Source organism: Plectrocnemia conspersa, unplaced genomic scaffold, assembly GCF_051122295.1.
Source record: "Plectrocnemia conspersa isolate PC_06_02 unplaced genomic scaffold, ASM5112229v1 ptg000012l, whole genome shotgun sequence".
Classification (NCBI taxonomy): Eukaryota; Metazoa; Arthropoda; class Insecta; order Trichoptera; family Polycentropodidae; genus Plectrocnemia; species Plectrocnemia conspersa.
This window is the reverse complement of record NW_028277176.1, coordinates 20,729,569-20,746,887: the sequence shown is the minus strand read 5'-3', so window position 1 is coordinate 20,746,887 and position 17,319 is coordinate 20,729,569. Positions and strand designations below refer to the sequence as shown.

The 17,319-nt window shown below is 28.7% G+C and overlaps 1 protein-coding gene across 4 annotated transcripts in view; it reads left to right on the top strand.

Moving 5' to 3' along the window:
- LOC148228567 (leucine zipper putative tumor suppressor 2 homolog) overlaps window positions 1–17,319 on the top strand; it is a 140,427-nt gene that overhangs the window by 49,429 nt on the left and 73,679 nt on the right. For all 4 annotated transcript variants that reach the window (XM_088199191.1, XM_088199190.1, XM_088199187.1 and 1 more), the window contains exon 3: window positions 13,039–13,184. In XM_088199191.1, the coding sequence (XP_088055317.1) occupies window positions 13,056–13,184 (129 nt within the window). In that variant the 5' untranslated portion in view covers window positions 13,039–13,055. The remainder of the gene's footprint in view (window positions 1–13,038; window positions 13,185–17,319) is intronic.

Here is a 17,319-nt window from a genome sequence, read left to right as displayed (position 1 = left end):
TGTTCTCCTTTTGGTAGATATGTCAAAGAAGCTCTGTGGCACAACTTTATCAGATGTTCCATAGAATGTAGATTCAAACCCATATAAATTCCTAATTACCCAGTCAATCACTCACGTTATGGCAATTACTAACGCGTCGAGAGCGCGTGATCTACAATTGGTGATGATAAGTTCAAGATGTGAAAGAAGAATGTCAACAAATACGGACTAATGGGGCGGACAAAGCGTGTTTGTCGACACGCGATCGAACCATTTGCGGAAAATGTATTTACTATAGGAAATGCGAAAAAAAAACTATTAAATACGTGCTCGATTCGGATCTCGCGTGAAACTTTTTAAATCAAGTTTTTTTAATGTATTTTATATGATTGTATATTAAAATTAAATATACTCTGATATATGTAAAATGCTTATTAAAAACAGGAAGATATTTTTATGACTTGGAGAGAAAAAAAGCCGCCGAAAATCATATCCTTGAACCATAGTATAAATGTCAACAAACAAGAAGACCCCAGTTACATAATGACGTTACCGGTTAATCGGTTTTGCGACGTTCGACCGTTGACAATCAATAAATTGAAATATTTATTTGGACCGGTCTTAAGATGGCAAAGCACTCTTGAGACCTTGCGATGTCACAGTGACCTTCACACATGTCTCAAACTTGCACAAAACGTGCATAATTTTCCAATGAAAATCTGATCATTGTATCGAAGAAATTCAAGTGTTGTCTAAATCTGAAGGAGCAGCATAAAGTCACTCAAGCATATGGTTCTTGGACGTTTATATGGCACACTTATGAACCTGGATCAAATAAATATATATTTAATATATTTGTATTGCTACCAAAGAAACATGTTGATGTACTGCACACAACTACTGTTATTATGTAGCCAAATCGATACGTTTAATTCTTAGAAATAAAAGCAGGAAAAAATATTTTTTAATACCGTTACATATTAGTATTAAATCATTCAGTGAAAAAATATAATTTAACTTGAACAAGTTTATTAAGCATTACCACAATTAACGCTGCTCAACCGTTATGCGCCTCATGATAATAAAACTTATTAAATTGCACGTATTTATATACCTACCTATTTTTTTGCGTGTTGTTAATTCGACTTTAAATTTGATCGCCATTTTGTGATCACCCGCTGAGAAGTACCAAGATTCGATTCGAACGGCTACACAGTTTCAATTAAACATGTGTCGTTATTCATACAATTCCCTGCAATAGTCCTGTCTTATTTTATTTTTTTAATACGTTCTATTTTTATGCTATGCTGATGACTTCAATGATTATTGATACCGTGCAAATTTATGTAATTCCAACTTAGTTTATTAAAATTAGAAAGAAAGTCATCTAGGATTACATATGCAATTAAATACATTAATATTTGTTTTTGGTGTGATTTTTTTTATTCGTGTTATGTTATATGACTTTTAATAAATTTAACATATTTTATTAATCTATATATGTTTCATGACTAATATACTTTTGAATTTTTCTCAAAATATAATAAATTAGTTAAAAATCTAACATATTGATTTCTTAGAAACTTGATCAGTTATACATATTTATATATGGCAATAACTAAAGTTATACATTAGTTGCTACATAAAATTGAAGTTATGTCATTAATTTGTCATTATATTATTATTATGCTATGCATAATCTGCAATACATGTTTGCTTTAAAAAAACTGCGTTCAATAACCTTCGATAAAAAATATATGCAAGAACAGCATTTTTTATCGTATTTTTATTTAAACTCGTCTTTAACGAAGTCGTTGAACGTCCTTCTGCAATCCTGATATCTAATTTACAATACATATGATGCCATTTTATATGCATTCATATTACGTATATGGGGCTTTAAGGAACAACTATTAATAAGTTAAAAATAATTACAGTCTTAAATAAATACTAATTATGTAGTTCTCTAAAGCTTCTTAATTAAATTTAATAATATGAATCATAAATGAGACGTATTTTCTTAAATCTTTATTTGAGCTTTAAAATAATTTAATGAACCATGTGCAAAATCAACTTTTAAGAAATTTTCGATGCTTAAAAACCTTGAGCTGTTTTCTTTTTCTCCTAAAGTGAAATAAAACTAAAAACTAAACTAATTTTAGTTTATATAAATATGAACAGTTGAATGAAAAACACAAACTTTAGAAAACTCATACAAAAAAATACATTTATATATAAATATAATCATTTTTATAAATATACAAATATTAAATGTGTAATTAAACTTGAATGAAAGAAGTAAACATTGAAAGTATATCAAGTAGTGTTTATTTTGCATATTATTGATAAGATAATATGCAGCGTGAATATGTTTGATTATTTAATTATAAGCTTCTATTTACACATAAAAAATGGTGATGATTAATGAACCACTTAAGGCAAGACTAAGCGATATTTGGATAATATATTTATACTTATTTTTTTATTCATAATTAGTCATTTTATTCAAGGAAAAATTTTATGTTTAATTTGTTGTACAGTATGCATACTTTTGCTATTTTTTGTAGTAATGAAAGTATAATAGAGTTGTGGTCAAATATTTTCTTAAGATTGCCTTAAATATGAATATACTTAAAAATAGCCTTCTAATATTCTTTATTTGTTTGAAGTCGTCACTAGTGTTAAAACGTTATTCATTCATCATATTTAACTTAGATGATTTTTTTTGGATGGATCACATATTATTGCGGGTTTTGTGCAAAATTACCGTTCTGTGTTCGAGGAATCATTTTCGTCATCTGCTGATCTAATTATTAAGATATTATTATTTCCTGATTTTTGGAAATGCACATAAGTCGAACTTATTCATAAAATGAGTGACAAATTGTGCATTAAGAACTGTAGACCAGTCGTAGTCAGTTCTTTCTGAACTATAGTTGTCTCTAATCACTTTCGGCAGGTATTGTTAGATGAACATCATAGTTTTTTCACGCTAGTTCTATGGTCACTTCCATGAACAGTCTTGAATCTATCCCGAAAATATTTTTTAAGATACGTCATTATAAAAAAATCATATCAGAATACATTTTCACCAGTAGCCAGTTTTATTTTATATGTAACTGATTTAAAATTGTTTATATGTATTAACATTTGTTGCAGATTCCTCTCTACGGTGTGATTTAAATTATCTATAGAGATGAACTTTCGACAATCGTCTGCCCTTTTAAGGCCAGAAAATTAAATATTGTGTTATTTTCCGTATCTCATTTCCCATCAGAACATTCTTAGGATTTAGGTGTGAACGTTCTGACTAGAGTCTCCAATTACTCGAACCATCAACTACTCGAGTATCGAATATTAAAATTTCAAAATACTCGAGTACTCGAGTACTTTCGAGTATTTACCAAATGTACCAAAATAGCTATTATTCAAATTCGTGCACATATAAATAAATAAATAAAATACTTAGTATGTTATTTCTACAATTATTTTAACTTCACGAACATACTTTTTAAAAACAATAATGCAAAAAGTGTCTCAAATTTAATATTACTGCTAACCTTTGGTTTTATTATTCCCGTTATGGAAAAAACCCTTTTCGTTGCTGTTGATGTTGGTCTTATTGTCATTAACGCGTTGGATAAGGCTTCTAATTTATATCTGTTCGCTTTTTATAGATATAAACTTTTTTGAACTCTCTTTTTATGTTCTCTTCTTTCATTCCCTTCTCTGCTTTTCTCTTATTTCCTTCGACTATTGACAAAATAGCATTTTGTAATTCTTCTTGAATAGATTTTTTTTCTTAACAATATACAATATTCTACTCCTTCTGATTAATGCGAAGAATTTAAATCTATATCCTTCGAAGATGTATTTGGGTGAATCACTCTAGAGCTAAACGGTTCGCAAAGAACTGACTTTACTTTAAATGCCTTTAAAACACACAATTGTTTTGATTTATATTTTAAGCTGAGGGATCAGTATAAACAATTTACAACACTTTACGCTACGACTGTATAGTCATAAAACCTAAAAATTTTTTTGTTGATATTTCATATTGTTCATTGCCATAAATTAGATAAGTCGGGACTGTCGAACAGAAAACACAAAAGAAATTTCTCCGTCGTACCCACTAACATAGCCGACGACCGGAACTATGCAACTATGGAACTATGAAAAAATTATACCTGATAGTAACCGCTCTAACTCGGGACTTCGGGCATAAACGCCAAATAAAAGCAAGACGTTAACCTTTACCGGACCGAGTTAAAGTTATTTTTGTTTCTGAAATATTTCAAAATTTTTTAATTTCGAGTATTAATCGAGTAATTTTCAAAATACTCGATTATCAAGTACTTGAAAAATAGACAAAAATACTCGAGTATCGAGTACTCGATTACTCGAATTGGAGACTCTAGTTCTGACTACAGAAACTTCCACATAAGATTTAGGCGTCACTTTTAAAAACAAATGGTGGTTTTATCTATACGTAAACAACGTATGCGAAAATTTTTCAATTTTTTTTTTATGAGAAATGCGTTTTACTTTGACGATCTGTCAGTTATTCGTGCTATTTTTCAAACTTTAGTTTACAACATTCTTAAATCGGGATGGTTAATTTGGTATCCCCGAGTAATTTAACTACTTAATCATTAAAATTCAGAAAATGTTTTTTTATGTACCTTTGTATAGGGATTTTTGATTATTGTTCATTTTCGTATTATAGCGCTTTTCTCTTAGGAGCGTTTAGATACGATTTGCTGAGTTCTCGCAAAAAATAGTATATCGCTAAGTTTTTCTTTAAGCTACAGAAGGGTACTGTTTTGGGTTCTGCAACTTAACACGATCACGTCCTTTTGTTATAGCTCCTTAATCGCTCAAATTACACATTGATCTATTTAGTGTCTGCTACGTATTGTTTTTAATAGTATATCATTTTTATATACTATATATTTTTATATGTGTTGAGTTGACATTTTAGGTCACGATTATTTTAATTTTAAATATAGAAATAATATATGCATTTAATATATTATAATTCATAATTCACAGTGCACCGACCTGTGTGTTACATACTTCCAATGTTGATTACGTAACATCTAGATGCATCGTATTCAATGTACACTGTATACATTGTGTAAGAGCAATAATGCGAATAATACAGCATTATTGTGAATGACTTTTGAAATCATTTATTGTCATTTTCCCGTCACGATCGCTCCGAAGACGCATCACGTTCTTTCTTTGGTTCATTATCAAAATTGCCGTGTTTGCTCTCTTCCTGTGCGACATTTTATAAAATTGTCGTGACAGTCGCTCGTTTCGCTTTTGGGCTCTAAGATTTTTTCATAAAGCGTCATATAAATTATTTATAATATGTAAAAAATAAAAATGACAATACACTTTCATATAAGACACGACGAACAATAAAAGTAAAAAGTATTACGTATGCGAAAATTTCACTCGCATTCCGATTGGGTAATTTAGATCAATTCATGTAAACAGATCAATGCATTATTCCGATCTTAATGAATCCGATTTCTAAAGTTTAAGATTTATGCGTATAAATTACGATAATCGGGTCTATAGATCTATCTGATAAAGAGTACTCGTATCTACAAATATTTTGATTTAATTAATAAATATGTATTAGATTTCTCTTAAAATTAATTTGTATTTTATTGAAACACTATATGATCAATTTAAATATGAATATATTTAATAAAGACAAACTTTTTAAATTTGACTGCATTGAAATATTTATATAATCTAGATTAGCTTTTTTATTTTTATTTATACAGAAAATCTATTTCTGTGTAGATTAACTTTTTTATTTTCTCTCAATTGTTTTCCATTTACAATAAAGCAATATCTTCAGTGGTTTGCATTTAGAGATAAAGCAGGTTCAAGTCAAAACTTTTTTCTATAACGCAAATTTATATTCATTGCTACTATTCCTGCGTTTTGTTTAAATTGGACTTAATAATTTATTTGTTGCATCAGCAGCATATTTAACCTTTTCGAGTTATACTTGAAAATTGAAATCTGATTCATATCCAATCGAGACTGCGAATACTGCATGTGAGTGGATAAATACTGTGTAAATTGGTACTGTGATTACCTCATAAAACATCATCGATAATATTGCAGGACAATTAGCATATTTTTTTTATAAATATATTATTATAGACACGTTCATGTTATATAAATATTTCAAATGCGAATTAGTGAGCGTGTAATGATTTAGTGTCGTTAATAACACCGCGTGTGCTCGGCCGCAAATACCAGTAGGAGCTTTCGATTCGTCACAATCGATTAAACGCTTCTAGATATTTCATTGATGTTGACCACTCGGGTGGCTTAAGCTTCTTATGGTCAATTTAACGACATGACCGGCCTCTTCGGCGACACCTATCGTCCGCCGAATCTAAACTTTATGGAGGCTTTCGAGGGGAAAAATTAACGCGGCGTGACCGAGCGCTTAATACGTAAGCCCATTCACGGATTCATTCATGGCATAAAATAAATACTTCTTGGAATTAAATAAAATTAATTTATAAAAAATATTAGGTGGCCTAAACCGCATGTACCTCCATAGATGTTAATCGTTTCATCCTCGATAGTAATTATAAAAAAAATAGAGGATTAGTAGCATCGATAATATGTTTTATTTAAATAAAATTATAGTGATAGGACAACATTTAGTTAAAAATAAATTTGCATAGACACGTATTTCCATAAGTCTCTGGTAAGACTAGTACAAGCACAAGCGACTTTCAGCGGCTGTAAGCTTTCGAGTGAAGGATCCTGAGGAAGCTTTTCAGACTTAGTTGTGAGGATAGCTCAACAACAAACCATTCGATTTTTATCGGGAGCCTGAATCATGTATTTTTAAATATTCGTATAAACCAAATATAAATAGTATAAATTACATTTCTCAGAATGAGACATTTCATATATTCGTTATTATATTTTTGCCGTTATCTTATATAGAGATTTTTAAGATGTAGATCTATAAACGTATGCTTAAAATTTTCTGAGTGGATAGAATTGTGTATATTGAAGTCTTTCAATGTTTAGAAAAATAACGATAAGTGCTGCGGATCATTAAAATTAGAAAGATTCAGAATATCTGCAATATTATGAAAAGGTTAAGAACAAACTAAACCGATTCACTGTTCAGGAAAAAATAAATTAAAATATATGTATAGCACTTTAACGCATTTCAAGCTACGCAATTTGAGAGAATGGGCTTGGTTCGGTTTCACTGAAATTTATTATGTATATTTGTAACATAAAATAAAGTCAAAATCCTTAATATGATAGCCAAATTCCAGAGCTAGTTTTAGAACTACATGTGCATTGCATCCAAATATTTGCATAAAACTGGCAGTAATAAAATTTTTAGTTTACGCTACCTGCTTTAGTAGAACGGTTTTTGATAGATTTTTTATCTGTTCATTTTGGTCTTTATATTGTGATCAAGGATTTATTTTGCATTTACGTTATGATACCTTCTGTTCCTGTTGTTTAAAAGTAGTTCACAAACTTCGTAAAATGGATTTTTTATTTTTATTCAGTTAGTGCGGTAGCCATATTACAAGTGATTCAGAGCGGTTGGATTACTTTTTTCTAAGCTATCGTTCTGATTTATCTAACGCTTAAATTTAAAGTAAATTTTATGATAAAACAGAATTCGAGTATAGCAAAAAATAGATCGAAACTTATATGTACACACATGATAAAATGACAAAATAAATTTTATTGTCCACTTAAATTAGATGAAGTAAAGTGTTGTATTTTTAGTAAAAGAAGTCGAGAGTCGTTTATTTGTTTTGCTAACTTTCTATTACTATATACTATTACACTTAAATAATTGATAATTCACATTAAATTAAACTTTTTGTGATATTTAATAATGATACATTCTAGTTTTTTAGTAGCAATTTATCTTTATCTTTGATGCATCTTTTTAATACTTCGCCATAAATTACTTATCTGGCATCGCAAAACGTCACCGCACCTTTGAATGTCATCCCGAAACCGCGCCCCTACCTGTCGGTTTCTTTTTTGTCTGCATCTCTAAAATACCTCTCGACATATTGTCTACATTTTTTTTTGATAGATCGACACAGTTGACGCCATCAATCACCTGGCGGCCGACTTATCCGAGTGCAGAACTGTCTTGGCAATGGGTGGAGCGGTAAAACGCATACTTCTTAGATCAGAAGACCTCACACGGAGAGTCGGCTTTTTCCAGTCGGGAAAAAAGAGTAGTGAACCATCATCGCGTGCCTTTATGTTATCGCCAGCAGAAGAAACGACCGCCTGGCAACACTTTCTATTTCAAAGCGTCCCGTTACGCTCCAATTGCCGTTGACAAAATTCGTTAATTAATTGCTTAATTTTCTGATCAACAAAGTAAAAGTATCTGCTTAATAAATAATTGCTACGTGCCATAATTTACTTTTTATATTTTTTTCAATGGAAAGGTATTAAAATAATATTTGGATTTAATATGTTTAATATAACCATAGAAAATAAAAAATAATATATGACTAAAAAATCATACATAGTATTATTGATTGCAAATATTATTTTGTGAACTTGACATATATACATATTTTTAATTGTAGTTTTTTTTAAAACGCATGTATATTTTTTGACAATTTGTAATATTATATATTTTTATTTTTACTTTATTATGATTGGACATAAGATAAATTAAGCCATTCGAAATCAGGATATTTTTAATGAAAAAGTAGTCGTTATATGAATTACCTCTCACATACGAGTTGTGCCAATTTAATTTCCGGAAAACCACAATAAAGAGAATTACAATTTATGTAACATAATTTCATTTACTTTATTTATATCAGTTAGTTTAAAGAAACTGCTTTCATTATGGTAGCTATCTGATTTTTCCCCTATACAAAAATATTTAATGTTATTGTTCAGTACTCCAACAATATCCCTTTACTATTATTTTTATAAATCTTTATCTATTCTAAATATTTGTATAATATATATATTTGATAAATCATCTCTGAATAGATTTTAAAATCATCTACCATATTTTTTTACAATTTCACGAGCTTTATAGCAAAGATCGATCCACGCTCGGTTGTACCGTAAACTTTAACATCTTCATATCAATCTTTGTAGATAGAAACCATTCAAACACACTAGTACCACTTATTGTGGTTATGTAGCACCGTACAGTCTTTCACAATGTATATTGCAATTTTATTTAATTTACAGTATACTTTAATATTCATGATATTTAGTTTACTGAGCAAAAGCTGCTAGATATTGGATTGATTACCGCCTATATGTTATATTTATTATAAATTTATTTATTTTTGATGAAGCTCCAGTCCAATAATTTTAAGAGAAATCCCTTTACTTTTCTGTATGTCATTTTCATTAATCAAAAGTTGAGCTCTCTTTACCTAAGATCGATATAAACGTATTTATGAAGATCTTTGTTATATGTCCCAACTAAATGTGCATACTTTTGCGAACCGTTACAAATCCATTATTGTGTCTGTGCGGTACAAACATGGCGACAAACGACGCCTCTTTGTCGTCGGCCCTCTTGCAACCTCACGAGAGACGCTAATTTATTGAGATAATCCGATACGCAGGGTCCACTTATTTCAAAGCCCTCCAAATTGATGACCCCGCGGGCAAAGCATGGAAACACCGCCGCTTTTCCCTCTTTGTAATCTTGTGCGATTTGTTACCTGAGCGACTTTGAAGTACGATCAAAAAGCTCGAGATTTAATTTATGTAATATAAATTGAACGTGTGACAACACCGAAAATAAATCTTTCATAAGTTCGACGATACGATTTAAGATGTTACGTTAAACTATGGTATGCAATGACCTTTGAAATTCTGACGAAACCCTTCATTTGATTAATTGCACAAAACGATGAATGCGTTTGTCACTTTGGAATGTAATTCGTAATAATTAATTATGATGACATACGAGCTGCTCTTTCAGGTTTCAAATTAATTTTAATATTTCGAAACTGGTTGGCGTGGAAGCTGGGCTCGTAACTCATGTCTGAAGGGCTCTTCTAAAAAAGCGCATTTAGACAAAGGTTAAGCGGTATCAAGATCAAGTTAATGGGTTGGTTTCGTGTAACGACTTCATCGTCAGTGATTCTCATACTATTTTGTGAATTGAGAGTTGACAAAAGAGCAGCTTGAGTTTTTTTTGAGATTGAAATATGTATACAATATATAATATATTCCAGAATATGATGTAATTTTTACATTAATTCTTTCACAATTATTTATGAAAATGTTATCTAAGGTATTATAATATTTATTAGTATTTTTAATAATTGTTTGACATACACTAGATTTTACTATTACCAAAGTACTGTAACGGGTCTAATAATATTCACTGTTTCTTTTCACAGAAATTTACAGCCCTTATTTTTAATCAATTAAGCAAATAAAACGACAAATATATGTATACATACTAAAATATTATTTATTATGATATTTATTTAAAAAATATCATTTTTATATTATTTCTCCAATCCTAAATTTTATTTAAAAATAATTCTAAATTTTGTTAAAATTGAACAACCTTTACAAATAATTTTAAAATTTTTTATTTGTATCTTTCTATATGAAATTTTTTATACATACTTAGTATGGTTATTTTTTCTGTATTCGAGAAAATAGTACGCAATGAATATTCTTGATTTTATTTAAAACAAATCGTCAATAATAAAAATATTAGTTTTTTTAACTTCATCATATATAGTTTCAGTCAAATATTTCTTAAGAAAATGAATATGTATGAAGATTTGCTTCCTGGGTTTTCCTTTTATTCTTATTGAGTGTGTTAGTCCGCTTTAATGGAATGAATTTTCTATTTTATTGTGTCTATTTGGTCTAAAAAAAAAATAATACTAAACACATAAGATTTCTTAATTTCTTGAACATTTAAAAAAATATAACAATTTGTCTCTAAATTATATATAATAAAGCATTTTTAATTTTTTTAAATATATCAGGAAGAAAAAATCTTAAACTATATATTACGTTTACCAACTCTTGCAAACTTAAGCTCTTCTGTGAAATAGAAAATGCTTTTAAAATAAAAATTGTAATTATTTCTTGTATTCTCAATCTTGTAAAAAACTTTTATATGAAAAATAAAAACTGTGGGTTAATTTTTTTAATACAAATTGCTAAAAATTACAATTATAAGTTTTTCAATATTAAATCTTGCTTTGTTAGTTTAATTCTTATTTTTTGTAAAAATTCTAATTTATAGACGAATTTGATAAAAAAAATATGATATTTAATATCAATAAATGGCTAAGTTTGTAGTTCTTAATTATTATGGCTACGAATTTATTTTATTTTTTATTTTTGTGATATATACAAATAATATTTCTGTAATTTTTTTTTTATTAAGATATATACTTATTTAACATTTATATTGGTTTTATTTAATAAAAACCTTTTGTTACAAATATTCAATAACATGATTTATACATTTGTATAGTTTTCTTGCTATTGACGATTTTTTTATTATGAGTAGAAATAACTAATTCTGCGGTATAAATTAGATACATTAACATTATACATATATTACGTATACATTTAGAAAAAATAACTTACACTTTTATCTATTATTAAATTTTAAAAGAACAAGTAAAAAATAAGAAGCATAGTAAAAGGAAAATTAAAATAAAAATTGTTTAATAATATATTATAGGTGTTATTTCTTGAATTAATTTTATTTTACGTAAGTTGCATAAATTCATTAAAAATATTTATTATTAATATTTCTTTGTAATTATTCTTAGTCGATTTTGGAAAATCAATATAGTATTTAAATGCAATATATACTAAAGAATTTGTGCCGAATTTCACAGAAAATACATAAGGGATGTGTAAATCATCGACAGCTGTTTTCTAAATTTTAGTTTAATATTTAAAATATAATTTCTCTCTAGCATTTTTTTATATCCGTATTTTAAATAATCTCAAGTGGTTTTAATTAACATTTAGTTGCAAATCCCCAAACGCAAGACATATGTTTGATGACTATGAATATGTGCATAATAAGTGTAATAAATAAATCACTTTTTATAATTGGAAAGTTATTTACAGTGATTGTGATATTTAAATTATCATTATATATTATAATTTTAGTTTTTTTTTGCTAATTGTTAGTTTATTCAATTTCAATCATTTACTTATATGGGTCAAGTCATTCTGCAAGCTTATTTTGTTCTAAAGTTATATTTCGGCACTGTATCATCCATTATTCCTACAGTCAAAAGTGTAAAAATGATATAACTGAATTCTGGCACTGGCTGTATAAATAATACAATATTATGTTATTAAAAACTAGAGCTAGATTTTTATTTAGAAAATAATTTAAAAAAAATCTCAGTGGATGGCAATTGTATTTTATTCAAAATCAAAATAATATTACAAAAAATTGAGAATCCGCGATACAAATAGAGAAATATGATTAGTTTTTAAAACTGGCATCACGCTGCGAGATACATCTTCAAAACCATGACATCTCATCACTGAGATTTATATTAATTGCTGCTTAAAAAGGACTGCCACAAAAATTTCAAAATTTTTAGTATATGAAATATTTTTAAAATCTCATTTTAATAATAAACTACTAATATTATAAACAAAACTTAACAATGAAATAGTTGGAAATTGTGCCATTAAGATCATCTATGATATTTTTAAATATTGAATGTTATGTTCATTATAATATAGAATCACTGTTTGAATATATACGTATATCTATAAAGTTACTAGTTTCTGAAATTATCTTGATTATTTAATGTATGATAATTTAAAAATGCACAGAAAATAATTTTGAATAGAAATTACAAAATAGATCTAAAATTTATATAATATAATTATGTATTACATATGTATAACAAATAGAATCTCGATCCAGAAAATCTTTAGTATTTATTAAAGTGAAAGTTTCGATTACTGAAACTCTAATAAATACCGAGAATCCGTATCTTACCATCTCGTTTGTTTCAGATGATGTAAAGACCAGGATGGGCGCCGCGGACAGTGGTAATGAGACGTTACCTTCCGACGATTCGCCTGTGGACACCACGAGTCCTTCCCAGACTGGACCTGGTCTTCCACCTCGCATTCAGCCTTACAGCGGAGTCTTGGGCAATGTAAGTAGATCCTTCTCTTGAGTGTCACCCTTCTAAGAAGCCGTTATTGAGATCATTTGTCGGCTGGCGTTCAACAGCGTTCAAAGATCGTGATAGCCCAAAGGGATATACCCATACCTACGTATTCAAACGTAGCAGTGAATGTCGTGAGAGAAACACTGCGTAAAGATCTTGGCATCAGATTGGTCTAGATGGCGCCTAGATGCGCGTTCTGTGATTAATCGATAGTTGAAAAGGCGCTAGGTTGTAATTTTAGACCTTCTGATTTTTAAGAAAATCCATTGTTTCGCGGATCGTGATCGGTCGATTGAGATGAAAAACAATAATAGAACATCTATCGGTTGCTTCTTGTTCTTTGTTCGGAACCGTTTCCGGATCGAAAAGCACAATGATTGCTTTTCTGGTTCAGGGGTCGCGGCGTACCGTTTGTGAATTGAATCATGCGTTAAATTTGTTTGTATTTTATGTTTGCGCAATAAAATCGGTAAACCTGACGTGCAAATCAATATGAATCGAAAATTAATTTATATAATAGCAGATACAAAGTTGAGAATGTTTTTTGCAATTTTATATCATATTCATAACCGTATTATTTTACTGTTGTTTTATAACTACACTAAAATATTATTTACGACCGTAACATGTTATATTTAAAGATATTTTTCACTCAACCAACATTGTTATAACTCGTGCTTTAAAGTAATTTTTAATGCTTTAACGTAAAAACAAAACTCAATTATTTTAATCAATCTATATATGAATTCGTTATTTAGACGATTTTTTTAGAAATAAAATTCGAAGATTCGAATGAATTATTGAAATTTATATTTAAAAATCATTCTCGCCAGCTCACTGCACCATTGAAATTCTATTTTTTTCGTCCGTGTGACATGTGTCGATCGCCACAAATATATGTTCTATTGTAACACATTTATATTTGAAGTGCTGTGCAAATTTCAAATGTGTGATGATAAGAAACAGTTTAATTATAGCTGCTCATTTGCTCTTCATTTGAGAGAACGCACATATCTGATACTGATTCTAAGCTTCAATTTTTTATTGACATGGTTAAGGCTTTTCTATTGATTATAAACGGCACTTCTTCCTAATACCAGTCTGCCTGTTTATAATATTATTATCATAAATAAAAAAAATAGACTAATAACTAACACGGCCATTTTAAACATACACTGCATGCACAAAGTTGATACGATTTAGGTCTGATAAAATCGCTTTATTTTTACTTGTATGTTTATTTAGTCTAGAAGAGTTCTATTGCGTGTCACTAATGGCACGCATGTCTTACGTTCGCCACGCCTGAACTACAGCAATCACGGTCTCGTGTTCGACCGTGACAGTGTGTCGGGTCACCGTCGCCGTGTTGCATCATTAGCCGAAATAATTGGCACCGGCGCGTCAGATAAGACATCTCGAGATGATCGAGACCCCTCTATTGGACGACGGATGCTGCAAGTCACGGCCGTCGTCTTCGCCAGAGACGAAACGTGAACTTTAACGCGGCCATTTGACCGGCAATCTGCTCAATCATAAATTTGCTTCGCGATGCCTGCCTGAGAATCAGGCTAGGCCTGCGGCGTCAATTTACCATACATTACCATTCGCCTATCTATATATTGTGTATCCCATTTTCAACTTTTCCAACCAAGCCTAGGTACTCTTGCGGATTAAAGGAATGCACTAATTTAATGCACAGATCGTGTTTGGCTCACTTATTCCCCCGCCTCTATATAAACCAGAACGTGCGATTTATATCAAGCTTTTCGTCTATCGCCGCATATGAAATAACTTAGATACTATTTACGGGCTTATGCTGTTACCGCTCGTCGATGTTACTGGATAATAAAATGTAAAAATAAAATACGCGGATATAAAAATATTATATATCGATGCTATCATAATTTTTAACTTTTACGAGTAAGATAAAAAAAACTGTCTGGTTCACTTTTAATTCATACCGAAAGTAATTTCTTTACTGACAGATCCGCTAAAAACATAGTTGAAAAGCTTTCATGGCCAATATAATTGGCAAATTATCTTAAGAAACTTTCTGCAATTACTTCCTGAAAATATGTATATCAGTTCTATTCTAATTTTAGGTAAAAATGCATAACTTTGCCACATTTCTATCACTTTTTTAAAACATTTTATTTAAAAAAAATATACTCTTAAATTTGTAAGTAATCTTAAAAATATATCTGATTAAAATTTAACAACACCGTTGTCACTAAAGTAGCACTGTCCAAAAATAGCCTCATTAGCTGATTTTCATTAAAAAAAATTTTCATAACAATAGTACGCAATCAAAGAGAACTATACAAATCCTTAAAAAAATTCTAATACGATTTTAAACATGCAAACGAAAAGTTTTGATTTTAGTTTCGGATATATCATGGTTTATTGTAAACGTATGCTTAATCCCGTTATCAAGCTTAGTTTAATTAAATTATTATATATAAAACCAAAATAAAGAATTTAGTTTTTACCTTTTTTAATCCCTAATATTAATTAGGGATTTTCAAGTGTATTTTAAGAATTATTTTTAATTTAAAATAATATAATTTAATTTTAGAAAAACTCAAAAATACAAAATAGTGATATTCATAAAAAAAACATGTTTTTTATGAACTATAATTTGTCTCCATTAACTTAATTACACTTATTACTTAATTAGTATTATCTACATCCTTACATCGTTTCTCTCTGTAAAAAAAATGCAAAATATGCAATAATTTAACATAAACTATTTTCTTTTTGTATTGTTTTTCCAGATCTTTATATAATTTTTTGTTAATCATTTCAATATTGATTTTTAATTCATCTACTATTATTCGGTCATTCTACAATTCTTATCATAACTTGCATCTGCATTTTAATGGATTTTTTAACATCGTCTTGAAAATAATTAAGAAATTAAATGGACACGCTATAATCACACAATTATTTATAAACGCAATAGATAGTATATTGTTTTTATAATTTTGTATAGCTCATAAATATATGTATGGCTTTTTTTAGTCTAATTACATACATTTTTCACTATTAAAAGTTAAAAATTACCTGTTTACACTTTCGATCTATTGGATTCTCAATGTTTGTATATCAAATAATTGTATTTAGTTACATTTGTTAACATTTATAGAAAAAGATATGTTTATTAAATTTGTTTAATTAAGTAGCATACTTTGATTGATTGCTAAATGCTAAATAAATTATTAGTGGATTATTACATATAAAAATAATCTATAGCAGTATTTCTCAATTAATCCGCCAATATTTTGCGTCCATTTTAAAATCTTATGCTAAAAATTCCAAGAAATTCTATTTATTGTGTTGAAAAATTTTAAACCCTACAAAATTAAAATAAAGAAAAATAAACAGAAAAACCTGTAACATTATTTAATAATTATAATAGTCAAAGGAGAATAGCGAAAATACCGAAAATAGTACATCATGTTTAAAAGAAACAAGGAAAAATAAGTGTGTCAATATTTAGGTATGTGCTGCAAAATCCAAAAAATAAAAAAAATGCAGTTTGGTTTAGCTCTTGGAATTAAACTATCCTCACATTTTACGTAACTCTGTCAAATTACGCTATAAAATCTTTTAAGTATTGTTCGTTATTTTAATTAGAAGGCCTTAATTCAAAACAATAATCATTATTACTCCGATAATGAAAATCCTCGTATAGGTAATATATGGATAAATAATTTCTTTATGGAAAAAAAGAATTAATAATACACGTACTATACATATAATTAATATTCCATAGTTCTGTGATAGTGGTCCGCAAAATGTTTTTCTTATTTTCAGTGCTCTGCAGGTGCAAAAGGGTTGATAAACACTGGCTTATAGAACATATAAAATGTTATCCAATAAAGCTATTTATATAATACAGAATTTGTCTTCCTGTTTTTCTCGCATTATAGTATTTTTTAAGACGCTAATAATTAATCTAAATTATTTAAAATATTGCGCAAGCAAAGAGATGCTAATATAAAATTTATTTTTCTTTGAATAGCATTATTAATTCTGGGGCATATAATTAGAGAATAGTATTATATTTGTAAAAAATATTAATTATATAATCATTTAAAAATATGTATATATAAGAATT